This window comes from Sturnira hondurensis, unplaced genomic scaffold (genome assembly GCF_014824575.4).
Source record: "Sturnira hondurensis isolate 20B ecotype Veracruz unplaced genomic scaffold, ASM1482457v3 Scaffold0008196, whole genome shotgun sequence".
Lineage (NCBI taxonomy): Eukaryota > Metazoa > Chordata > Mammalia > Chiroptera > Phyllostomidae > Sturnira > Sturnira hondurensis.
In genome coordinates, this window is record NW_028080827.1 from 1,000,544 (window position 1) to 1,028,272 (window position 27,729).

The 27,729-nt window shown below is 33.8% G+C and overlaps 1 protein-coding gene across 3 annotated transcripts in view; it reads left to right on the forward strand.

Annotated features, from left to right (window-relative positions):
• The window catches only part of CTDSPL2 (CTD small phosphatase like 2), a 91,018-nt gene extending 66,412 nt beyond the window's left edge, over positions 1-24,606 (forward strand). For all 3 annotated transcript variants that reach the window (XM_037054508.1, XM_037054507.1, XM_037054509.1), the window contains 8 exons: positions 328-406; positions 689-800; positions 3,191-3,277; positions 13,367-13,429; positions 13,534-13,613; positions 17,422-17,548; positions 18,961-19,056; positions 19,712-24,606. In XM_037054508.1, coding sequence (XP_036910403.1) covers positions 328-406; positions 689-800; positions 3,191-3,277; positions 13,367-13,429; positions 13,534-13,613; positions 17,422-17,548; positions 18,961-19,056; positions 19,712-19,777 — 710 coding nt within the window. In that variant the 3' untranslated portion in view covers positions 19,778-24,606. The remainder of the gene's footprint in view (positions 1-327; positions 407-688; positions 801-3,190; positions 3,278-13,366; positions 13,430-13,533; positions 13,614-17,421; positions 17,549-18,960; positions 19,057-19,711) is intronic.
• The last annotated feature ends 3,123 nt before the right edge of the window (positions 24,607-27,729 follow it).

Below are 27,729 nucleotides of genomic sequence, written 5' to 3' on the forward strand. Positions count from 1 at the left end.
AAATTTTTATAGTTATGTATATAAACACCATCCGCTTAGAAATTGATTCTTATGGAGTGTATTTTTTGATAATCAGTAAATTTTCTCCTAGGATTTTTTTCTGCTAGCTATAATATAGCTGGCCATTTTGACTGTAGCAATAGTTTTTTCCTTTGGATCTGGAGTTAGAACTATGTGCTAATAAATTTGAGTACTGTTTAGATACTATTTCTCTCTTATCTTTAACCTAAAATACACAAGGCTTCGGGAAGAACCTATATAAAAACAGTAAAATGTGTACTTCATGTCAGCATTGAGTAAAAGTAACATTTTTTATTTATTAAATAGCACCAGTAACTCCAGACAGTGGTTATTCATCAGCCCATGCAGAAGCCACCTATGAAGAAGACTGGGAAGTATTTGACCCGTAAGTTCTTTTCTTTCCTACTTGGAGCAGAATGAAAGTACATGTAGGGAGGAGTAGCTGGATGGTATAGTGCAAAGAGTGTGTGACCTATATACTTTTACTGAGTTACTGAAATACTAATTTGTATATTCTCAGTTTTATTTACATGTTTTACACATTTGGTTTACTAGTTTAAATGTGCATTATCTAATTGAAGATTTAAAGATGGGCTGAGTTGAGTACTAATGTCTTATATTTATAAAAAGTAGAAATATTGAAATTTTCTTAACATTTGATTTATAGCTATTATTTCATCAAACATGTTCCACCACTGACAGAAGAACAACTAAATAGGAAACCTGCTCTTCCATTGAAAACAAGAAGCACACCAGAATTCTCCCTAGTTTTAGATCTGGTAAGTATATTATTTGTAGATGCAAAGAGTTAAATTGCACTTTTAAAATACTAGCCCAAAATACTTAAAAGAATGTAAGTGAGTGAATAGCCTTACACACTTACTATAAATATGTCTTAGATATGCTGAAATGTTTTTATTTTAAGCACAGTCTAATGCTAGAATTCCTAGCTTGGCTGGTATCAGGTACCTTTTTAAATCTCCCAATAAATTCTTAATTTATTTCATGCCTAGTTTTCACTTACTTTTGGGCCAGGATTATGTTTCCTTGAAGGACCAAATATAATCTAGGTTTCAGTGAGTTAACCTTATACAGATATACGTTTTTCCTATTCTTGTTTTTGTGTATTACCTAGTACCATTGACTATTAATAGACTCAAAAGCATGATATCTTTTTTTTTTATTTATCTTTTTTAGAGGTGAAGGGAAGGACAGAGGGAGAGAAATATTAATGTATGGTTGCCTCTCATGAGTCCCCTAGCTGGGAGCTGGCCTGCAACCCAAGCATGTGCCCTGACTGGGAATTGAACTGCGATCGTGTGATTCGCAGGCCCGCGCTCAATCCACTGAGCTACACCAGCCAGGGCAAAAGCATGATATCTTAATACTGAGTAATAAAACCTTTAACATGCCCTCGATATGATTTGAAAATTTATTGTTTAGGGTACCAGAAAAACTTCAAAAGTTGAATGTGTCATGTAATGTTAGAAAACATTATATTATTTAACCTTTGTTACTGGTACCCTATAATTGAAGATGTAGTTTAGTTCTCACAAATAATTTTTCTTCAGGAAAAGCATTTTATTTTATTTATTTTATTTTTATTTATTTTTTCATCTTCACATGAGGATATGTTTATTGATTTTAGAGAGGGGGTAGAGAGAGAGAGAATGATGTGGGAGAGAAACATCCATCAGTGCCTCCCATGTGGGCCCTGTGGGTAAATTACCTGAAACTTTTTGGTGTGTAGGACATTGCTCCAACAACTGAGCCACCTGGCCAGGGCCATCTTGCTTGATTTGTATGTTTGGAGTTGATGTGGCAAGTTTGGCCATATAATTTTTAATCCAGTGAGAAGGAAAAATAAGACTTGGCTGAGTTATTTTACAGAAGAGGATAAAGCAGAATAATCAAAATTAAGGCTTACGAGTTAATTGTAGGAAAGACAACTTTTTTTAAGATACAATGAAAATACCGTGAACTGTGCTATTAAAAGAAAATGAGGTGTATTTAGAGTATATTTTGCTATCTGCCTCCCCAGAGTTTTGAACTTTAGGTTAAAAGAAACATTCCAGCTTCTAAGATCTGGAATCACAAGGTATGGACATTTGTGTTTCATTTTAATTCATCTTAAATGGATTGAAAAATTGGGAATATAGTTATTAATAGCCTTATTTATTTTTTAAAGTGTTGTCACATAAATGGAAGCCATGTGTTTTTCATCATTCAGGATTTAAGAAATAAATATTTGCACATATCTTTGAATGAATGATCTTCACTTTATTCTTTTAATGAGAAAACAGCATTTGGTAATCAAAGATGGCAAGTCTTCATTGACTACTAATTTAGTTAAACAATATTTATTTCTGGAAACATTCAGCAGGTACGAAAACATTCATTAAAAAAGGTTTAAGGATATCTGACTAGAAAAATATGTATTTTTGGAATATATGTAATAATTAGATTCTAAACTTACATTTGTCAATTGTAAGAAAAAAAGGCAGCGTTATGTGGTTTTCTTAACAAAAAGTTGGAAACTCAAACTTGAGCATGTATCAGAATCACCTGAAGAGTTTATTGAAACAGATTGCTGATAAGCATGTAACACTGACTTTATCCTACATGTAATTGGCATTTCAAATAAATGGCTTGTATTGGGGGGAAAAACCTGTTGAGCTCTTTTCACCTCCAGCTGAGTTTCTGAATTATAAGAAGTGGTCCTGGAGAATTTTCATTTCTAACTGGTTCCCAGGTGATGTTGATGCTGCTTGCTGGTCCTGGGACCATACCAGAAAAAGTGACTTAGAAAATTCTGTCCAGCTCTGTCCACGTCGCCCAGTTGGTTAGGGCACCATCCCGATACGTTGTATGTTTAATCCCCAATCAGAGCACATATAAGAGGCAATCAGAACGCATAAATAAGTGGAAAAACAAATTGGTGTTTCTCTCTCTCTCCCCACCCCAAAATCAGTAAATTTAAAAAAAAATTTAAGGAACATTCTTTCTAAATTGCTATGTTTTACACAGTAATAATATATGATGAATATAAAATTTCACATATGAATGTGTGCTTGAATAGATGTTTTTGGTGATCATTGATACGTAAAATTAATCATTGGAAAGTTTTTTTACTATCTTGGTTTATTTAATATGTGTTTTTTATTTTAAGGATGAAACACTAGTACACTGTAGTCTAAATGAGCTAGAAGATGCAGCACTTACTTTTCCAGTTCTTTTTCAAGATGTCATTTATCAGGTAATTTAAAAATTTTTTAACTTGCTTTTTGGCCTGTTAGATAACATTCTGATATAAGAATTTTTTTGTAATTTTTTGGTGAAGTTTAATATGCTTTTTCATTGGATTAACACAAAGTAGCATCATACTAAAAATTACATAAAACAAATTAATTTGTTATAAAAAAGATGTAAACTCTTTTTTACTGAGTGATCTCTGCTAGTTTTATCATCTGTTTGCCAGCAGGTGGAGGCAGGAGCACTGACATCATAGATCCCTAAGAAGAACTTGCCAGGTTAATACCTGGTGTGTGTTTTTTCCTCCAAAATCCTAATAATAATAAAGAAAACTCATTCCTTGTTGGTCATTTTTATTTCCTCTACTGGTAATATGGTCTGTAGATTGCAGTTTGGTTGATATTTTTTATATTCATCACAGAATTCCAGGATACTCTTCTAGTTACTACTTTCCTTAAAACATTTGGGTATAAGTATTTCTCATTTGTGTTGTTGAACAGGTTACAATGCAAAATATACATATTTACTTTCACTGTGAATTACATTTTATGTATGTTGGCCATAGTTTTTACATTATGTTTGAGATTTTTCTAATATAAAATTTGAATTAATATATGGGACTATACTTTGAAAATTGCAAGGAAAAGTTCCTTTCTCTAATGGAGGTTGTTTTTAATTAGTGTTACCTTTTTACTTACCCGTTGTTGAAGGATTGGGAAAGGGTCAAAAAGTTTGTTGTTTGTCAAGAGGAAGTGAACCTCAAGGATTAACTAAATAAAGCCACAGAAAATTTATCATGAGAATGATGAAAAGTGTTTATGGTTGTTTAATTGCTCTTAATAGGCAGTTAGAACTTGAGTATAGTTTTCAATTTCAGAATTAAATAGAAGTTTTTGGTTCACAGTCTAGTTTACCTACTTTATCTTGTAATGAGTTTTAAGAGGATTTATTTTTGCAGTTTTTGTCAGTTCTACTTTAACCTAGATGGGTATTGTAGGTATGGTAACATCTGAATACTATATTCATTTCCCTTTTATGGAAATTGATTTTAGTTCTGATATATATGATCAGAGGATGAGCAAAATATACACAAACATAAGAGATTTATAGGTTTTGGTATTTTAAAACAATATTATTTGGTTTAAGGTAAACTTTCTGTTGAGATTTTCTGCCAGTAGGTTGTTCTTGTTTAGTGCACTTCAAGATCAGGAGTGTTTTGGCAAATAAACATAGCATAGCAATATTTGAGTTCTCTCTTTAGCTTCATAACTTTGTTTTTTGTTCAGAATTCCACTTAAGAACAATGGCTTACAGGCTTTGAATTTGGAAAGTAAAGCTGTTACTTTAAAATAATATTTTGAGATGACTTCTTAAGCTTTCAGATTTGAAGTTTATTTCTGAAAATGGTTTTGGTCTGTTTATATAATTTTTAATAGTGAAGTAAGAAACTTGGAAAATAGAAGAGATTGATTCTTACCCTTCATGAGCAAGTTCTTCTCAGTGTCACCATAAACTTGAATTTTTTCTTACTGCTTTGACCATTAGTGCTTCCGTTCTCTTCTTTATGAAGTTTTTATTACTTTCGTTTGGATCTGGATAGTTCTCTTATTTTGAGTAAAAGGCTTCTATCAGTACATATGACTATACTTATAAAATCCTGTATGTACTGTATCTACTTCTGTTGAATTCAAAGAACTCTTTCTTATATATTCTGAGCTACACTTTCTGAAACTGAAAAATAAATGAAATTGCCTAAATTAGGAGCAGTGAGGTAGAAGTTTGAATCTTACAAGTTATAGAGATGATTGCAATTTAATATGATTTAGTTACTACATCATATACAGAGTTGAGTTCCCCTTCAGTACATTTTTGAGAGTGTCCATAGTTAAATTGGGTACATTTCCTTGGATTCCTGGTTTTGGCATAGCTATTCTGTCTGCTTTTAAAAAATAACTTGAAGAAATCTTGGGTTAGAGTTCCCCCAGTTTTCAGACCAGCAAGCTCCCTTTAAACAGGGAATGATGTCTTTTAAACTTTCAGTGGTGTTGTCTCCATCTACTGGCAAAGAAGAAATATACACAAGGGTCTGAGATGATCTAAGAGATTTTGGAGAAACCACATTATTAGGTAAGATGTAACTTACATATTTAACCACTACAGTATAATGTGGCCCACTTAAAGACAGGAACCTGTAAAATACTGTATATACTCTTTTAAAAGTAATATATTCAGGTAGAATTTACAACATAACTATTTTTAAGTGAACAGTTCTGTGGCATTTATTTATATACTCTTAATATGTTAGTTGCATAGCATTTGTGTATATATACTCTTAAAAACAAAAAGATAAAGTTAAGATAAGATCAAATTCTTAATCTGAGTCAAAGCCAGATAATGTCCTCTTGGGACTTATTTTACTTTTGCTTTCTTTTTGTGGTAAAGTTTGTTATGGTTGGGCTGTATCTAATTTTAATTCTACTTGTTACTTCTCTTTCTTTCAAAACAATGTGAAGGGCAAATTTTCTTACATGTATTTTAATAATTGTCTATATCAGGGGTTGGCAAACTTTTTCCTGTAAAGGGCCATTTGTTAACATTTTAGGTTTTGCCTTCTCTGTTACAACTTTTTTCTGCCATTGTAGTATGAAAGTACTCATAGATAGTACATAATTGAATAAGTGTGGCTGTGTACAAATAAAACTCTATTTACAAAAATAAGTGACAGTTTTGACCTGGCCGTAGTTTGCTGACCCTTGGTCTAATAATTATGAGAGTATATACAGTAAATTTACATATTCAGATTCTTTCTAAGTGGAAGTAGGCAATCAAATGTTCATCAGTGTTCTCGTTAATATTGAGAGAAATTTAAAATTAGCTTCATTCTAATCTGGTTGTGGGCTTTCTTAGGTTTTTTTAGATAAAAGTTCGAGGGGAAATTTAAGATGGCCACTGCTCACATTTAAAGATTGCCTGACTTCAATGATTTATATTCTTCTCTTGATTGACAAGTAGGACTCAACTTAGTTATTGCAAGTCTTAGAAGTTACCAACAGGGTAGATTATTCAAGCCTCAGTGGAGCACCTTGAGTATACTTGAGTTCCATTTCTAAGGGATAAAATGAAATACCTTAAAAATTCAACTCAAATTAAAATTCAGTGTATGTTACCACCAACACTATATAGATAGATTATGTATGTGAAGAAAAAGTAATTCAAAAGAATAGAATTTTTTAAGTGAGGGTATGGCATTCACAAAGGCAAAGTATGTAGATTTTTGTTTGAATGGGTCTTCCCTTTTAAATTGTTGCTTTTTCCATAAATTATTTTACAGTTATTTATTTGTGGAATGATAGAAGTGCATTTGATATCAGGAAAAACAAGTGCATGATCAATTCCAATGCACATGTTTAATCTTTATATTTAGCTTATATTGACACATTGTCAGGAAATCCATCTCGTGGTGTTACTCAGTTAAGAGGTCTCCACTGTATTTAGTTTCTGTTCCTGCAGATCCACCAATTCAAGACTCTAGGTCATCTCACTCCCTCTTCCATCCAGAAGATGACTTCTATCCACAAGCAGGACTGAATCAAAAGACAGATTTTTCACTTAGCTCTTGAGCTGAACCACCTCCTCAATGACCTTCCTCTATCTCCATCAAGAACTGGAGCTCAGTTTTTTGAAGATGTAATAGAGCTACTCAGCCCAAACGTGGCTAATTGAAGACAAAAAGAAGATGCCTCATATGTTTCACCACAGTGCAGCCAAACGTAACTGTGTTGTCCAACTCCTCATTCTGTAAAGTATGGCAGGGGCATCTGATTTTTGACTCTGTTCACCTTTAAGACTTTAGCCAGTCAGTGGCTTTCTGAAGATCAGTAAAATCAACAAACTTTGGGTCAGCTGTCCAGAAATCAGATTGTGGTAAGCACTCAAGGAGAGAGAGGATCCTCTAGGGAGCTACTTGCTAAAAGATACTTTTGTTAGTAGAGGTTGTTTTTATGGGAAAAGTTGGAGGGAAGGGCGGGGAACCCCATGTTTAGCAAAGCTCAGCCTCTTCTCCATTATTATAGTTTGTTTGTTTTCTTGGGGACCTTACAGCCTAGGATAATTTTCATAAGGATCTTGAGTATTTTATACTGCAGAACAAGAAGCTTCTAACTCCTCTGTAGTCTTTCCGAGAAAAATCAACATTATTTTTGCTTCATGAAGAAAAAAGCAGTCATTTAAATGGAGAATTTTTTAGTAAATACCTAATCATGTTTTTCCTTCTCTGAAGCTCTGACTTAAATTGACAGTAACCAAAAGGCATTTTGTTTTGACTTTCATAAAGCATAATTTTGTTGTATAATAGTAGCATGTATATTTGTCTTTAAACATTTGGGGTCACGGACACTTAGTATTGAAGAGTAATAAAGTAGGTCCAGAAAAACATTTTGATAACTAATTACAGGTAAATATTAAAAACAATTTTAAAGTTACTTTCCTATCCTTATTAGTAAGTATAGTTAGTGATTAGCACTCTTTTTTTAAAGGTTTTATTTATTCATTTTTAGAGGGGAAGAGAGGGAGAGAAACATCAGTGTGTGGTTGCTTCTCACATGCTCCCTACTGGGAACCTGATCTAAAACCCAGGCATGTGCCCTGACTGGGAATCGAACCAGTGATCAACCCCTTACTTTGCAGGCTGGCACTCAGTCTGCTGAGCCACACCAACAAGGGCTCATTGACACTCATTTTTTAATCATAATTATTCATTATTAATTTTTAGGTTAAAAAAGAACAATATAGCTGAAACCTGTAGTTATCTACTTCTCAAAAGATAAAACGTATTTTATGGAGAATCATATATATTCTTTGTAAATGTATGTTTAAAAAAATGTTTTTAATCCTCACCCAAGGACATGTTGATTGATTTTAGAGACAGAGGAAGGTAGAGAGAAAGGCAGAGAGAAATATGGAACGGTTGCCTCCCCTATGTGCCCTGACTGGGGGTTGAACTTGCAACCTAGGTATGTACCCTGATCAGGATTCAAACCTGTGACCTTTTGGCGTATGGGATAGTGCTCCAACTAACTGAGTCATCTGGCCAGGGCTGTAAGTGTATCTTAAAATTAGAAGCAGTTCTTTAAAAAATACATGGAAAATTCTGTTGAACAGCTTAAAATGTTCTGAAAATTCAGGACAGGTGACAGTTGATTACTGAAAATATTAAATTGGAATAAAGTTTAGAATGTAAAGGCAACATTTTAATTTTATGATAAAGACCTTTTTTGTTCTTAAAATAACTAGGCTTTATTTTCAAATAAGCGCATTGATATTTTGTATATATATCCAAATATAATTTACACATTTAAATTAAAATAGATACATTATGGATGATTTTACTTGAGAAAGTTTTTTTGTTGCTACCATTTATATGAATATATTAAGTTTCACTTTATCTCATTTGGACTCTATAAGAAGATTCCTTTTTTAATTTGTTTCTACTTAGATTTTATTTTTTAAAAGATTTTATTTATATTTCAGAGTGGGAGGAAGGGAGGGAGAAAGAGACAGGGTGAAACATTGATGTGAGAGAGAAACATCCATTTGATTACCTCTCTCATGCCCCCAGTGGTGGACCTGGCCTGCAACCCAGGCACATGCCCTGACCAGGAATCCAACCAGCAATCCATTGAGCCACATCAGCCAGGTTGAATATTAGGTTTTACAGAAACTTTTAGTTTAGGGATTTTCTGAGTCTTTTTTTATTTTCATTTTTATTAGTTCTGATGTTTTAGTATTTACCTATTCATTCCCGGATTGATCTACCTACAAATACTATCCCCCAGGAGCCATCTAACCCTTATTCTCAATTGATTACTTTTAAATAGTAAGATGGATAATAATAATAGCTATTGGTAACTTCAGTGTGTCAGGCACAATTCTAGGTACTTTGCATGCATTAATGTATTTAATCCTCACAACTCTATGAGGTATGTACTGTTATACACATTTTATAGATTAGGAAACTAAGGTGTACAGAAGGGTTACACCTGTGATATCTACTAAGTTTTTTTCTTAATCCTCACCTGAGGTTATGTTTATTGATTTTGAGAAAGAGAACTATCAACTGGTTGCCTCCCATAGCGCCCTGACCAGGGATCGAACCCACAATCTTTTGGTGTAAGGTATGGCACCCCAGCCAACTGTGCCACTGGCCAGAGCCTAAGATATTTTACTTATTTGTAGCATCTCATTCTTCACATGCCCCAGCATTGCTAGTTTTCTTCTGCTTTAAATTCTTACTGCTGATGAAATAGCACTTACAAACCATTTTTTTAATTTGAAGATCCATACTCTTAAAGTGGGTGAGTTCCACTGAATTGACCTTTATTTTTTAAACCTACAACGTTGTAACAATAAATTCTAAGGATATCATGGAAAAACAATTAAAGATGTATCATTTTGAATATGTTAAGGTCATATATCTCTGTCCTTAAAACCATTTAGAAATATTTTTTCCAAATAAGATTTACATGTCATAAGCTTTGTTGGTAATCGCTTGCCGACAAAGTGAAAAAACTGAAACTGCTTATCTTTCTTTGGGCTTTTTTCTCTTCTTTTTTCCTTTTTTTTTTTGTCATGCTATTAAAGTTATCCATGATTATAAATAAAAGTTAAAACTGGCAGTCAGAAATTACTCAATATATATATTTTGGCATTGCATACTTAGACATGAATTTTAATTTAGACTTCATCACAAAATATAATCAATTTATATAACTAGATTGCTATTTTAATGACTACTATTATTAAATCTAGTTGTATTTACCATTTATAGCCTATTATGACCATCTATATACACAGTCATAGAACATTCCCCTTGCCTTAATACCAAAGAAACTACAGGCTAACTGTCAAATATTGTTCATAGTAAATTTTGTTAATGTAATGTTATTTTTCTGTTAAATATTTATCACTTTTCTATATAAAATTTAGTTTTTGGTAAGATCAGTTCCAATATCACTGTTTTGCTGATATTATTATAATAGATTTTATTTTAAAACTTTTGCATAATGAACATATTCATAAATACTATTTTAGGATAGTAAATCTAATTGAAGATATGTATTGGTATTATATTTTATGTAATTACTTCTTATAGCATTATATGTTATTTTGAAACTTAATTTCACAATATATTTGTTTTACTGGTAGAAGATTAAAACTATTTATAATGTAGATAGAATAATTGCTGTATGTTGGGAGGAATAGATATGGTATATACATATGACTGAACTGAAACTTTTAGCCTAATCTTACATTTGGGAGATGACATGGTTTTGAAGAGTTGCAAGTTTGAAGGAATGGTTGGTGAAATACTAAGAAAAAGAATGTGGAAGAAAGAAAATGAAGTTAAGAGGGTTTGTGGAATAGAGTTTAGAGCACTTGGAGGCATTACTCTGTGTGCGTCTGCATGTTAATGTATCTCTGTGCCCTAACACAAATAGTGATTGTAGTCTCATTATACCTACTGTACAGTTGTTTTTTGTTTGTTTCCTACTGGACAATACTTAGTGTGTGAGTCTTGCCTTCTGCATATTTCTGCTTTAATATATCCATCTAAATGAGTTGTACTCTGTTGGCCTGATGCTTCTATTTCTACTTTCCTTTCTGAGATTCTGCCTTGGCAGCAGAGGGCAGAACCCCATGTGGTCCCAACCCCACCCCTGCTCACTGTTACTTTGTACCTTTTTCAAATTCTTGTTTTTTCAATAACTGTCTAGGTTTTCACTTTTGTCTTTTAATCCTGAAATACCTTCTGTTCAAATGGTGGCATTGTTCTCAGGATGGGAACTTTTACAGCCAATAATTATTATATTGTATTCTCATGGTAAGGAAATACCCTAGCAATATATTTCCTCATCTTTAGTGACACCTTTTATCCCCAGGAAACAAGCACATTTTGAAAGTAATATCATTTAAGATGTATTTTATATTTAAATATACTCAAAGTAGTAGAGTACAGAATGGAGTTACAGTTTTGACCTGATCTGGAATCCATTGTATAAGAAGTTGGGAAATGTCGCCTTTGTACAATGTTCTACTTATTATGCTTAGATAATACTGTTTAAATAGAAGTATTCCTGTAAAATGGAATTGTGTTAGTATTCTGAGGAAACATCCCAAATTATAGATGCCCTGTTTATCTTAGTTCACAGTATGGGGCAAGTGATAAACAGGGTTAATTGAAATCATTTATACATATGTAAAAATGAATTCTTTTGATTATTAAGTACCTGTAAGTGATAAAAACCTTAGTAACAAACAGATGTTTCATGGTTTATCATCCTTCAGATGAGGCAATTTTTTAAAAAGTATTGGCAGAATTGATTTTTTTCTTTAACCATAACAAATCTATTTTGAAACACTTAATTAAAAAAGGATTTTGCCAGTTAAGGTAGCAATATATCTAAAATCTATCAGTTACTTGAATTACCAATAAGTAAGGTACATGGTTTTCAACCAATGACATAAACTACCAAATGTTCCAGGATGAAAACGTTAAGTTTAATGACAACTCTAGTTAATTAAAAATTAACTCATCCTAAATGATAGTGATGGGATACTGAGGATTTTGTTATTTTTATTTGCCAGGAATGGGGTATGTGGTTTACTTTGTTTTCTGGCCAGTCAAGAAATTGAGATAAAATGCCTGATTAATAGGATTGAAAACAAGTAAACCTTTATCATTCTAGCCTAGAGGTAGGGCTAATAAATGATATTATTAGCATATTTGTTCAAAATTTGTCTTACATGAGTGATGAACTTGTTAAAGAAATTTAATAGTTACCCTTATGTAGCCATGTGGGATAGCCTATTTTGCTTAATTTTAGGCAATTCTGTTTCATTTACTCAACAGATTTTTATCAAGTATTTACTATATATTTGGCATTGTTTTATGCCCGTTGGGCTTTGGAAATTACAAAGATTGGTAATACATAGTCCCTTTGCATGATTTCCCTCTTGTGCCCGTACAACATTCCTAGAACTAGATTTTTATCATGAAGGCACTTTTATGTGAATGTGTATTGGTGATGGACTCCATGAAACCTAGATTTTGAATTTGTTACCACCAGTTTTTTTTTTGTTTGATCTGAACCCAATGAATCTGGTAAATAAATAGGTGTTGTGCAAATGTCTGTTCGTGGTATTTGAGGTTAATAATCACCTTTGAGTGGAATACAAAAGTTTCTTTTTATAAAATTGTTACAAATACAATTTTAAAAAGTCAAAACCTTTTGTAAATCAGTTTTAGTGGTTGCTTATGACTTACATTTATATGCGTTTTGAGTACTGGAGTGTATTACAAGAGCTACATTAAATGTAAGCAAGAAGACAGACACAGAAATAAGACAGTTCTTTGGGTGCTCTGGTCTTTCCTGATAGTGGCAGTAGGTTTTGACAACTGTAGGTGTTTGACTATTTTAGTTTTATCTCAAGTAGCACTAATTTAGATGCCACATCTGAATCAGTAAATGTAGAACAACTAAGTTGATTTCTGAAAATTTTCAGTTATTTAAACCCACCAATCCAAACATCTCTTTCTTGAATGTTACTTACCATCATAGAAATTTGAAATAAAGCTATTCTTAGCAGGTGATTGTTGAGAAGAAATTCTGAGTAGTTATTGAGGAAGGTCATTGAGACAGGTCAGCTAGAGATGGACACACAGCCTGCCTAATACTTGGATGGATGCTACCTGGTGGAAGATGGAGCTGATTGGTGGATCAAAATCTCAAGAGGGAAACCTTCCATTATTAGTTTAAATGTTTATTAGAATTATATTCCATAAAGTACTTTTGTATGCTGAAAAGTGAAATGATCACCAGTGATTAATTATTATTGCCATGTAAAAGGTTGTTTAAAGTGACTTGGTATGTGAAATATATTTTGTTGAGTGGTACAACAAAACTTAGTAAACTTTTCTGTTTCTTTAAAATATGAACTGGATGATATATTCAGAGTTAGAATATAACATCTCATAAATAAGTTGGTTCTATTTTATGTGTTTACTTGCTGAAAGCTTGTCTTTGTATTTCTTCAGGTTTATGTGAGATTAAGGCCATTCTTCAGGGAATTCCTGGAACGAATGTCTCAGATGTATGAGGTAAACATGCATGAATTAATTACATAAGTATTTTTATTTTATTCAACGTAGTACCCTTATTTAGATCATGTATAATGATTATTTCTTTTCCCCTGAATTTGTAGATTATTCTTTTTACTGCTTCTAAGAAGGTGTATGCAGACAAGTTACTGAACATACTAGACCCTAAAAAGCAACTGGTCAGGTAAATTTAATTAAGAAATAGTGGAAATGTCTGTCACACTGAACTATGAAATTACTATGATTATATTTAACGCTCATGGCCATTTTCAGTTGGCTACATATTTTGAGATTTGTTGTGTTGAATGGTGAAAATAAATGGATTTTTTAAACTCCAAAACTCTTTAAGAGTTCTTAATGATATAATGCAGACAGACATTTTTAAAAGGATACAAAGGTCAAATGTATTTATTTATTGTTACATCTGTATCCTCGCTTTTTGGGGGACTGGGGAGAGAGTGGGGTATGTGGAATTTCTCACTTGTGTGCATGATGTTTTCACTTCCTTATGTCTCTGAGGTAGTGCATGTTACAACATCTTTTTAATGGCATAAAGAAAATAAGTTAGTTTCAACAGAAAGGGACAAATTAAACTCTTGCTTTTTTCAAGAGCAAATTTATCTTCCATGGAGAGAAAATGTTATATGAATTAAATTGCAAATTTCAGTTCTCTTAGTCACTGAGTTTATCCTGATCTGGACTCAGTTTCTTGTGTGTGTCCTGAGCCAACAGATGCAGTGTGTTCCTGGTTAGGTGGAAGTGCCTTGGGTAATTTTAAAACAGCATGGATAGAACTGGAAAGCATTATGCTGAGTGAAATAAGCCAGGCGGTGAAAGACAAATATTGAATGATCTCACCTTTAACAGGAACCTAAACAACAAAACAAACAAGCAAGCAAAATATGACCGAAGACACTGAAATTCAGAACAGGCTGACAGGGGACCAGAGGGGAGAGGGGAGAGAATTTCAGGGGAAAAGGGGAAGGATTCACAGAAACTAGTATAAAGGACACATGGAGAACAACTAAGAAGGTGGAAATGGGAGGGAGGTGGGGAGCACGGGGGGCGGGGGGGGGGGGTTCGGGATGGGAGTCCGGGGTGGAAAACTGTTCTTGAACAATAATTAAATAAAAACAGCCCTGGCTGGTATAGCTCAGTGGATTGAGCTCGGGCCTGTGAACCAGATGATCGTGGTTCAATTCCCAGTCAGGGCACATGCCTGGGTTGCAGGCCAGTTCCCAGCAGGGGCCAATTCCCAGCAGGGGATGCATGAGAAGCAATCATACATTGATATTTCTCTCCCTCTCTCCATCCCTTCCCTTCTAAAGATAAATCAATAAAAAATTTTAAAAAATTAAAAAAAATAATTAAATAAAAACATTTTTAAAAAAGAGGCTTAAGACAAGTACAGATTCCTGACAACAATTATTTAAATAAGACATTTTGCATTTAAAAAAATAAAAGAATTTGAAAACTAGTTCAACTGAGATACTGAGACTACAACAGTCTTTTGTTGCATCATATAAGATGTAGGAGTTAATCTTTGAGTTTTTGACCAAGAGGTGAGAGAAATGCCACAAAAAACTCATAAAAGTCTTAATAGGTAGGTGTTCATTTTCTTGAATACTTTCTCCCATATTGTCTTAGTAGAAAATCCTAAATTTAATTTCTGCTATTAATAGTTTCTTTAATTTTTTTTTAAGAATCCTCACCTGAGGATATGTTTTTTTTATTGATTTTAGCAAGAGAGGAATGGGGAAAGAGAGAAACATCGATCGGTTGCCTCCCGTATAAGCCCCGACTGGGGATCGAACCTGCAACCTAGGTATGTGCTCTGACCGGGAATTGAACCCACAACCCTTTGGTGTACAGAATGATGCTCCAACCAACTGAGCCACCCGGCCAGGGCTTTACTAAGTACCTTTATTATTGAGTGATAGCAACTGCTGTGAAAGGCTTTTCTTAATGTCCACATTTAGGAGATTCTCTTTCTTGTAAATAGAACTATGATTTTATTTTAGTCTAAAGGATTAAAATTTGCCCTTGAAGTAAGTTTGCATTTTATCTTTCAAAGTATATTCAAATTTGTGCTCAACAAAAGTATACAGATTGTTTTGCTTTGATCATTCATTCTGAAGATTTCTACTCAGTACCTCCAGCATTCCAGGGAACATTGATGAGCGACACAAGCCCTGCTTTCCCCTCTTTGAGCTTTCATTTTACTGGAGGACAAATTATACTCATGCAATTATAATGTTACAAATTAACATCCCTCTTTTAAACTAGTTTTCTAAAATCTACACATTTAGCTTAAGTTTATTTTGTTACATTTTGAAAAATTGAAAACAGGAAAAACTTTTTAAATATATTTCATTGGAGTGCTATAGGGAATTATCTTTGTTGGTGACAAGGTAGACTCAGAAATTCCTAAGATCTCTGAATCTCATGAGTCTAAATGCAAATTTGATGACTGGCAAAAAAAAGGTTTCTTTCTAAAACTGAAAATACATGCTATTAACCCTCAGATTTTTTTAATAACTGGAGAGGCTTTAGCATAATTTTAAATAACTGTTAGTATGCATACTTATTCAGTTGTCTCCTGTCTTGGGTGAGTTTGCTACTATTGGGGGAAAAACATCAGTAGTGACTTGTACATGCATGCTGAGTCTGCCTCACCAATCTCCTCATATCTAAATGTTTGCATAAATCCTTTGTTTGGCCTTATTTTTTCAAAGTAGGACTATCTTTAAACCTTTTAGAGATAGATTATCATATAACTAAAAGTATTCTTTATAATAAGGAGGGAAAGAGCTATTTATACTGTGTTTTGTCTGGTTGTAAAATTCTTGCCCTTTGCCATCACCACTAGCTCTGATATATTTAAAGTTGAGTTTTGTTGTGGTGGTGGTATTGCTGCTGCTAGATCTAAGGCAGATTTCAGTTGCAGAAAATGCCCAGTTATTGAAATTGCATGATTGAAAATACAGGTATAAGTAGGGCCTAGCTGCTGAAAAAATGTTTAGTGTGAGATGAAGACATAAGGAAGCCAAACTACCAAATAATTAATGTATATAAAAGGAGTATTTGAAGATGATCTGTATCAATTATGCATAACACACAGAGACTAATATTTGAGTTCTAAATGAAGATTATATAATTGTTACAGTTTCTATTATAAAACCTTTAATAGCTTTTTAAAATGATACAGAATTTTTCAAGTTAGTATCTATCATTGGTGAAACATCAGTTTACATGTTAAATCTGAATTCATCATTTTATTCAGTCCTTGTTTTCTCAAGTGACCACACACACACTAAATTAAAAAGGTGCTTGGGAAAAGTTGAAATGATGGAATGTTTTGGCCTCCACAACTTTTCTCAAAAACTGTAAAAACAGTTTCTCAAAAACTGGAAACATTTTTTTAAATGCCAACACAGAAACATTCTTTCTTATATATCCTGTTCTGGCATATACAGGGATAGGGAGGCTGTGTGGTCTTCTGGTTAGAGCCAAGGACTAGAAGCCAGGAGGATCCTGGATTCCAGTGCAGGGCTCACCACTGACTTACTGTGTGACCTTGGGCAAGTCACTTGTCCGCCTTGTGCCTCAGTCAGCCATCTGGAAAATGGATGAAAAAGCAGGTGTTCACTGACAATCAGATGCTGCATTTGCACTGAGCTTTCCTGGGTAAAAATTATAAAAACAAATTACAGAACTTTTAGTTCTTTTCTGTAACTTAATATAACACTTTGGGATAAACCAGAGTTCTTTAAGGCATGGTAATATTTGGTTGTAAGGTTTTAGTAGTTGCTAAGAATTTTTACAGTAAAACTGTAGCCCAAAACTTGGGCTCACATGAATTTCCTTTGTGAGACAAAACAAGGCATAACCTCTAAACCTATAGTATATGTGTGTATATATGTTTCAGTATATGTTGTATTTTTTTAGAGGTTGCTTGTTTTTAGTTAATTAGTTTTTATTTTTATGTTTAGGCACCGACTTTTTCGTGAACATTGTGTTTGTGTACAAGGAAACTATATAAAAGACTTAAATATCCTTGGAAGAGATCTTTCAAAAACTATAATAATTGACAACTCACCACAAGCCTTTGCATATCAGGTAAGAAGAGGGTTGCTAAAGAAACTCAGATTGGAAAAAAATGACAATGAAGACAAATGCTGCCAAACAATATGATGGGAGAAAAGGAGTTTCACTGGTGGCATTTCCCTGTTTAGTGTCACATTTACAATTAGAAATGCCAAATTGGCATATTCCTTGTGGAAACATTTATTTAAAATTGAGTACAACTTAAATAAAGAAAAATCTCAGCAGTAAATGTGAATAAGAAGGGACTATAAGGTGTACATCATTTAATAGCTTTCTTATGAGTTGTTCTAGCAGTAATTTGTAAACATGTTGGATAATTACGAATAGTTTAGCCTTGTTCTTCTGGTCTGCTTTGACAAATAGTAAAATATTAATTTGACATTTTAAATATTATATATTGACTGCTTTGTCAATATTTTTGTACCCTTTTTAAGATTTTATTTGTTTGTTTGTTTATAGAGAGAAGGGAAGGGAGGGGGAAAGAGAGAGACAGAGAGGGAGAGAAATATCAATATGTGGTTGTCTTTCACACGCCCCCCATTGGGGACCTGGCCCACAACCCAGGCATGTGCCCTGACTGGGAATTGAACCAGAGACCCTGTAGTTCACAGGCCGGTACTCAATCCACTGAGCCACACCAGCCAGGACATTTTTTACATTATGAGTATATTCCTGTGACCTGTTTGAGGTTTCCTTCACAATAAATTGGTGTAGATAGAATGGAGATGTTGGAATATGGGTTGGGTATAGATAAAACAAGATTTACCCTTAACTGCTGTGGTTTAAAATGTCCATAATAAAAAGAATAAAATGGGTAAACTGCCTATGGTATTGAAATATGTTCAGTTTAAGTTGCTTTTTATTTGCTTGCATTTCGGAATATATTTTTAAGAATTTTTTTCTGGGTTCCTAGATAAAATCATTGAATTTATCCTTCAGCTCAAACACAATGTTCTGTGTAAATGTTTAAATAAAGATATTTTATCTTAGAGATTATTTACTTTAAAACAGATAAAGTTTATATTCTTATTTTTGAACTCTTCAGTGAAATAGTATTGAGTCAATTTGTTATGTTCCTGTGTTTTAGATTATCCTGCTGTTTTGGGGGAATAAAACCATGAATGGGACATGGTCCCTGTGTATAATAAGTATATGCTCTCCAATAGTGTGTGTTTTGTTTAGATTGACAGTACCCCAGCATTCACAATGCCTAGCATTAACTAATAGTAACTATTCTTTGAATGAATTAAAGGAATGTTTTTAGTTACATTAATGCAAAATTTGTTTTAAAGAATATTTCTTGTGCAGTTTTATTTACACTAAGATGCAATTATGCTGAAAACCCAATTAGGCTCCAATTTATTTCTTTTTTAAGCTTTTCCAAAGTAGGCAAAAAGGATTTAATTACTTATTTATCATTTTAGCTATCTAATGGAATCCCTATAGAAAGCTGGTTTATGGATAAAAATGACAATGAACTGCTAAAATTGATTCCATTTCTGGAGAAGCTTGTAGAACTGGCAAGTATATCTTACCTGTTTCTGTTATGTTTTTGTTGGCTCAGCTTGATTGAAATAAATTTTTTTAATTGCTTTAAAGAGTCAGTGTGGTGGGAGATTAGGGCAAATATTGAAAAGGTTACATGCACTTATCAGCCTTATCAACTATATTTAAATTGTACTTATTACTATTTTAAAATTTATTAAGTGAATCTTTTTATTTCACTGGGTTCCTCTTGCAAGTCACTGAACTAGTTTTGTTAAATCAGTTTTATTTTGCTTTCATACTTCAGGTATAGAATTATTGCTTATGCTACTAAAACTATACTGAAAATCTTTTTTCCTATACTTATGGATTCATTTTAAAACTAATATATGAAATAGAATTCAGTGGCTTAATGGTTTTATCTAGCTCTTGATTTGGTAAAAGCAAAACCAAACCAAACCACACTGTTACTGCATAATCATTCTTACAAAATTAAAAATTTTAATGGCAGTTTTTAAAAAACCTAAATTTAATTCTAAGTTAATTGCTTCTGTGTAGTATGTTATATTTGGCAAATAAGTTGGAAAGTCAATAGTGATATACTTTTCTGTAAAGCAAAAATGTTCATGATGCTCTGAGGATCATATCTTTGAAATTACATGGCCTTTAAAATGTCTTTTTCTCACACAGAATGAAGATGTTCGACCTCACATCAGAGACCGATTTCGCTTGCATGATTTGCTGCCCCCTGATTAAGTACAAAGACTTGGCAAATCACTGAAGGGGGAGAGAATGCAGGACCCTTTTGGACTAAGACAAAACATTGCCATTACTGTTGAAATTTTGCATTTTTGTACCCCGTCTTGCTTTTCTTATCTTTGGTGCCCAATAATCATCAAGGGTTACAGAGAGAGACTTTATCTCAGATTGAATACATACAGTAGGTAGGCTAAAACAGAAGAGTCTTTAGAACTAGTGCAACTCCAGTGAAATTTTTTTATGTACAGGACATCTGCAGTTTATAAAGAATTCTGTTTCTGCCACCAGCAGTTTGACCTGTAGTCACACAGGATTTTATGATAATAACAGAGATGAAACGGACTTTTGTTTTCTCTCTGTTTGGTGCTCTAAGTGGGTTTGTAGCCACTTTCTGTTACTTTAAGATTCTCATTTCAACAGGAATGGCCAGTAAAGGTTGTTTTATTTTTCCTGTTAAGGTTTATAACCTTTTTACATTTTTGACCTGTATTAGATTAGAATTTCATTATGCATTCCTTTTAGTTGAGGCGCTTCATAGTTTTCTGGAAATAGTCAATTTTTAGTTTTTTATTATACATTTGAATGGCCGTTTTCCTGCTTTGTCTGCCTGCATATTGTATATTTGTTTAAAAATATTCCCTACTTTTAGTCCATGTAAGTTTCATTTAGAAAGACATGCATTTATATTTTGTTTCTGTAATATTCTACTGTAGGTGAAATCCTTTCAAAAATCAAGAGACTGGGTAGATAAAAATATATAAATGACTAATATTCAAATGACTTAAACCATTGTGATGGCATGTGTTCCCAAATGGTAATATCTTGCGATGGCACACGGATTTAATGGATAAAGGTATACCTCAGACTTCACTGTGCTCACCAATCTTTGAGGAGAATGTGTTTGGTCACCTTTGGGGCTGGATTTGGTTACTGCTGCCTTTGGTTTCCTCCAGGAATGAAGTATTCAGCACAGTGACTTGGCGTTTTAGTTACTTTGCATGGGCTGGTAGTACCTCTGTTATGCTCTCGGTTACAATCAATTTAAAACTCTGTGTAACAGTCTTGGTACCTTACAGTGGCTATGCATAATCCTGTGGCACAGTAAACTCCCAAGCCACCGATGCAGTTAATATGCTCTCATAGTGGTTTTTCTATGCTATATGAAAATAGTCTTCAAGCCTTGGTTCTAGTATAATGCAGCTACCACAAGAGGTTGATATTTTTATAGTGGCGTGTAATCTCCTTTTCGGGAGGCTTTTTATGGAAGGTAGAATTTGTAAAAGTTAGTATGCTTTGCCTCTCGACTGCATTAACATGCCACAGGCTCAGACTGTTTTTGTGTAAAGGATGTCAAAGAACGGCACTTTTTCTAAAGAGAAGTTTGATATTTTGTATGCTTGTTAAGAAAGTACAGTATTGGAAATTAAAGGTGGACAACTGATAATTGAGGAGTATGTCACTTAATTTTTTATGTAAATTACCTGTTTACTTGTACAACTTACTGTACAAATTACATGCAGCTTCATTTTCAAATGAATCCTTAAAATAAGGAAATCTTTTTAGGAAAACATTTAATTTTTGTATTTTTGATTTTAAAGGCATGAGTTATGTCAGTTTTCAGTGTATTAATGAAAATTTTAACTTTTCATCAGGTTGAGTGTTTTCTTACTATATTATCCGTTGTGTATGTAGTTAGCATATTGTGTCACTGAACTGTTAAAAAATCTAGCATGTAGAGCAAGCCTGTTTTGTGGAAAATCCTTATTCATTAAATAATCATGGCAGATTTTCTGCAAAAAAAAAGCATAAGCATTTGCAATTCAGAATACTGGGTTTTTTTGTTTGTTTTTGTTTTAATTTAAAGAAAGGTATTTTGCTTGCAGGAAAAATACTACAGATTCATTTTAATGAGAATCTTTGAAATGTATTTATCTTTAGGGCATCTGGGCATCTTTATGCTGTTTGTCTCCTGTCTTTCTTGAAATAAAATGTACATACGTTACCTTTACATATGCTCTTGCTCAAAATTGTGAACCTAGTTACATTTTCCTTGCTCCCTTTTTATGCTCAAACAGCAAAATCCAAAAACTATATGAGGTCAAAACTTTCAGCCTGCATTATAATTGCTGAAAGCTTTTCTAAGTAGATACAGTCCCAAAGGGCTTTCCCATAATGAGAAGGGAAATACAAGCACCTATTCTCTTGTGCCAGTGGGCACTTTAAATAAACACTGTTTTCAGTCCCATGTTAAGGGAGAGTTCCCTCAAGTCGACTGACAAATGAATCAAGCATAACAAGATTCTTTAAAGAAATAAAGTAAGGGAAATTTGTATGGCCTGAGAACATTTCTTGAGACTAATTTAATACATATTTTTTTCATTACTTGACTTGAGTCATTTTAAATTTAATAACAAAATTTTAAATAATTTATAGACAACTGTCCAGCCTCCTCTCATGTTAATGTTTTATCTTCTCATTACCCCTTTTTAAAAAATCTGTTTATAGATGTTATCTTAAACACTTCCATTCAGTTAAGTGGAAGTGTATGAGTATATTTTATGAACTAAAATGTGCCCAGCCCCTACAGTTCACGCAGGAAACATGAACTCTTAAAAACTGACTATAGTAAATGCAGGAGAGATGGATACCTAATAAGATACAGTGCAAGTGACCTATATACACATTACAGCTCTGAAGTTCATACTATAATTGTGCTATTTCCAGTGGTAAATGTCTGACTTTTAAGACATTCTTTTAAATATTTGTATTATTGTTAGAATGTTTTAATCAGTTGTGTTTTTAATCCATGTAATATATGTAGCCCTAATCAGATTTATATTACCAAATTTCTCCTTGAGTCTTAAAAGAATAACAATTTGAAACCATAAATTGTTTTATATTAGCTAGTATGTATATTTATTTACCCAATGGCTTTATCTTGTTTCCCAAAATTTGGGGGGAATTTGTTAAAAGCATTGTGACTTCTATAAATGGCTATTTTCTTGTAACTGTCAGTGCAAATGTATGTGTACATTGTTTTTTTATATTTCTGGGGGGGTTTTTTTGTTTGTTTGTTTATTTGTTTTGTTTTAGGGTTAAACATAGCATGTTTTTTAAAAAAAGTTCTTTTCGGCCAGTGACTTTTTCAACTAGATACTACTTTCATTCAGCCTTCTAAAGAAATTCATTTTTCACTGTTTAGTTCAGGCAAGTTACCTGAAAAGTAGAGACTGCATCTCATCATTGAAAAAAGTATTTCATTATTCCTACAAATCTTTGCAGCGAGCACAGAATTCTTCATAAGGACCACATCTTTTTCACGTCTTGTGTCACTCACATAAATATGAAATGTAAAGGACATGGAAGCCTTCATTTAATTGTACTAACATGATGGTGTTACGTACTACATCATTAGTTAAGGTTTTCTGACCGGATTTCTCTTTGTCTTCATAGATATTTATTTGTTATCTCTTTTAATCAATCTTGTGTATCTAAAATTAACTTAGTTAATAGTTACCCACCGAATAACTATGCCAAGCAACTAGGAAAGAATGTTTATTTTATTTCCCCTTATAGGGGAAGAGTGGACTGGGAACAAAAATGTATGGGCCGAAAGGCCTTAGGTTGTCATTCATTCACTTTCTTATTCCTCTCATGACCTATGTTCAAGTATAGTATTTTTTCAGTGTTGATGTGCTTAATTATGTCATTACTTTTCATGTCTTCCCCTGAGTTGAAAGCCTGTTGAAATGAAATACACATTTTAAATATTCAGAATAAGAACCACAAAACTCAGTATCTTATATTTAAATGCTACTTAAATTATTGGAATCCAAGTCTCACTCACTAGGATACATTTTTATAAAATGTTTCTCCACATCTTGAATTGAAATTACTTTCCCAGAGGCAAGAGTTCTTGGGATGTGTGTTTTGAGAAATTGGGATAAGAAAGCAGCAAGATTATACTTAGTTAATTTATGGTTTTGATATTAGTTAGTACTTTAAAATACATCAGTAGTTCCCAAACCTGACTGTTCATTAGAGTTACTTTGAGCTTTGGAAATAGATTCCTGATGCCTAACCCCTGCAGAATTGTCTCTTTGGATTTACAGTGGGGCCTGATTTTGTGTGTGTGTGGGGGTGGGTGGGTGGTTTTTTGTTTTTGTTTTTTTTTAAGCTCTCCAAGTGATTCTAATAACCAGGTTTGGGAAATCACTGTTTTAAAAATGTGACAGTTGTTTGATGGTAGGCAGCAAAATAAAAGTTTATCAGACATCTCTGTGGTAGAGGTGTTTTGTTTTGTTTTGTTTTGTTTTTTAAACTAGGACCAGATTTCACAGAACTTATTCAAGATGCATGGAGGAATAATAAAGAAGATTGAAGCTACTGCTCATTATCATTTTTTCATAGTTTTTAAGAATTTGCATTCCTAGCACTTGGAATAGTTGATCATATACACAACTGAAGGACATATCCCTGAATGAGACCCTTATATATAAACTGTAAAATATTTCACTATTTTTTTATTTTATAAATCTTTGTAGAAATAAGCAATGAAATACTACTTTCATCTTTTGAAATGGGATTTTTCAAGGCATTGTCCATTTGGCATTAAGGTGGGGGTAGTTAATATTCTCTCTTGCCTTTTTCCATGTGAATCAATATGAAGTCATGGACATTTAAGAACCTCAGTTTAATTTCTACATATTTACTATGCAGTATAGCCATGAACAAGCAATGTAGATTTAGTTTTCTCATCTTCCAATGCCCTGGTCACCCTACCTCACAGGGTTGTTGTGGGGATCAATAAAACTTTTATGGAAGCACTTTTCTTTGATGATATTTTATCAGCCATCAGGAACATTGTAATATCTAACAACTTAATTGTATAATGCTGTTTTTGTTTACTTTTTTTTTTCACATTTCTTTCTCTCTTGATAATCTTTAGGACAGTCCTGTAAGGAACAGAGTAGGTTACAGATAAGGAAACAGGCTCATATAGGGCCATGTCCCAAGACCTCGTAACTGTTCAGGGGACTTGAATTCAAATATCACTGCATCATGCTCTTTCCCAAGGCCTTGGCATTCTTGTGTAGGCATGTTGATACATAAATACAAAGCTTTCTCAAGTTTATAAATCAATTTAGCCAACAAAAAATGTTCTTATAAAGGAATATAACAATGTAAAACCTTGGGGTACAAACTAGGCCCTAGAGTTTAATAATCCAATTTCTTAAACTAGAAGGAAACTCCAACTTCTAAGCCTGCCTCTATTTTTCAAAGAAGGAAATGTGTCTAGAAAAGTCTTCCCTGGATCACAGAGTTGGAATTAGAATCTAGATTTCAATTACTCTTACTCAGTGGAATGACTTTAGGAGGAATGACATTCTTAATTTGTAGAAATACTTTGTGCAGAGGTGAAATAAAATGTTTGGATAAAATCTGAATGAAGGAGTTAACTTTTAATGCAAAAAATTTTAAATCCTGACCTGAGGATGTTTATTGACTTTTAGAGAAATGTTGATTAGTTGCCTCCTCGTACGTGCCCTGGTCAGGGATCAAACCTGCAACCTAGGTATATGAGGTCTGTCCAGGAGGTATCCAGCCATGTAATAAGAAAAACAGAGACATTAATTGAAGAAAATATAAGAAATGTTGTACATAGGATAATGATGCCTCAGTCTCCTTCAAAGTAGGCACCTTGGGACCTCACACAGTTCTCCCAATTGCCATCAGCTGCCCCGTTGTATTTTCCTGAATCTCATTGCTGGTTAGAAGTCTCTTCCTTTTTGAAGGTGGTTTTAGTTTGGGGAAAAGCCAGAGTCCTGGGGCACCAAATCTGGGCTATAGGGCCAAGTCACCTGGTGATTTGATGTTTTGCAAAAAAAAAAAAAAAACCCTACACCACATGTGATGCATTGAGGGGTGTGTTGTGATGAAGCTGCCAATCACCAGTTGCCCATAGCTGCGGCCTTCTGCATTATCTGAATAGTTCCTGCAGAGGAATGTTCAAACTTCATGCAAAATTTGATGCAGATTCATTGCTCTACTTGATCAGTCATTTTGAATGCAATAGCCACACAATGTGCATGCTCACTCAATAGCATTTACTGCCCTCATTAGTACAGTGAAGTCATCGTTGTTCACACATGCTTGTTCCAGTCCATTCTTGGCCGGCAGCTTACACCAGTGTTGCTCAAACCATTCTTGTTATATTAACAATGGCTGGACTTCTTCCAGAGAGATCTTGTATACCCTGACAGGGACTCAAACTGACAACCTTTCGGTATGCAGGATGACACTCCAACCAACTGAGCCACACTGGCCAGGGCAAGAAGGGATTACTGTTAAGTGGGGTTAAGATGGCAAGAAAGCCAGATTAAGGTGAGCTAAATGAGAAGTTTATACTTGATGTAATGGGCTAAATAATTTGAGTCAGTGTAGCTACAAAATAGCATTCTGGTCTCATCCCCCATGTCTCTGATAAGATTTTTTTCTCCAGCTTTATTGACTAGAATTGACATCAATGTGATGTATGTTTAAGGTATACAATATGATAATCTGATGTATGGATATATTTTGAAATGTTTACCACAGTAAACATCCTTCACCTCAGATGATTACCTTTTTTTTTTCTTCTTTTTTTTTTTTTTTGTCGTTGTGGTGAGAACATTTAAAATCTCCAGTAACAGCCCTGGCTGGTGTGGCTCAGTGGATTGAGTGCTAGCCTGTGAACCAAAAGGTTGCTGATTCAATTCCTGGTTAGGGTACATGCCTGGGTTGCAGGCCAGGTCCCCAGTTGGGGGTGTTATAGATGCAACTGATTGACGTATTTCTCACACATTGATGTTTCTTCCCCTCTCTAGAAGTAAATAAAATCTTTTAAAAACCTACCTTAAAAATAAAATCTCCAGCCCTGGCTGGTGTAGCTCACTGGATTGAGCGCAGGCCTGCGAACCAAAGGATCATGGTTCAATTCCCAGTCGGGGCACATGCCTGGGTTGCAGGACGGTTCCCGGCGGGGGATGCACAAGAGGCAACCATATATTGATATTTCTCTCCCTCTTTCCTTCCCTTCTAAAGATAAATAAAATCTAAAAAAAAGTAAAATAAAATACATTTAAAAGAAAAATCTCTAGTAGCAACTTTAAAATATACATTTAACTGTTAACTAAAGTCACTATGCTATACATTCAGCCCACACAACACCAACCACATCCTCATGCAACTGGAAGTTTGTAACATTTGACCAGTATCTCATTTCCCCCACTCCCAGCCCCTTGCTGTGATGAGACTATAAAACAATTTTTCCATAAGCTCCAAAGGAATTTAATGCACAGACTGGCTTGTCACTTGCAGTAGGCCTTTAGAAATAAATGGGTTTCAAATGAATAGTTCAGAGTATTGTTAATAAGATCATAAAGTTCAAAGTCAAAAGATGTGAATTCAAGTTCTTATCCACTTATCAAATAGCTGAGCCTCAGTTTGTTCATCTGTAAAATGGGGGTACAGAAATGGGCAGTAGAATTGGTATTATTACAGATATCAAGGAGACTTCATGTAAGAAATGAGCATTAAGGTGTGTTCAAAGAAAGATGGGAGAAGTGATGGAGAGGTCACCTATGACTGTTAACATGTTTTGATGAAAATATGTTGGCCTGGTTAGTACTTGGATGGGAAAGTTTGCTGAGTTCGGGAAGAAATGGGTAATGAGGAAATTGAAGGGTGAGTATTGACAAGTCTGGTAAGTATAATAGTTGGGGTAGCAGGCTCATATGATTTGCCAAGTTAGATGTCTTAGTAACGGATGAGCCAAATTAACTAGAACTTTAGATTTGATGTATGACAATATTTGTTGAAGTTGTAAGTAGCTTTCTGGACGACAGCAAAAATCTTTAAAACACTGTTTTAGTATGAGTATGAGAGACACTGCAAGTGGCAGAACGCAA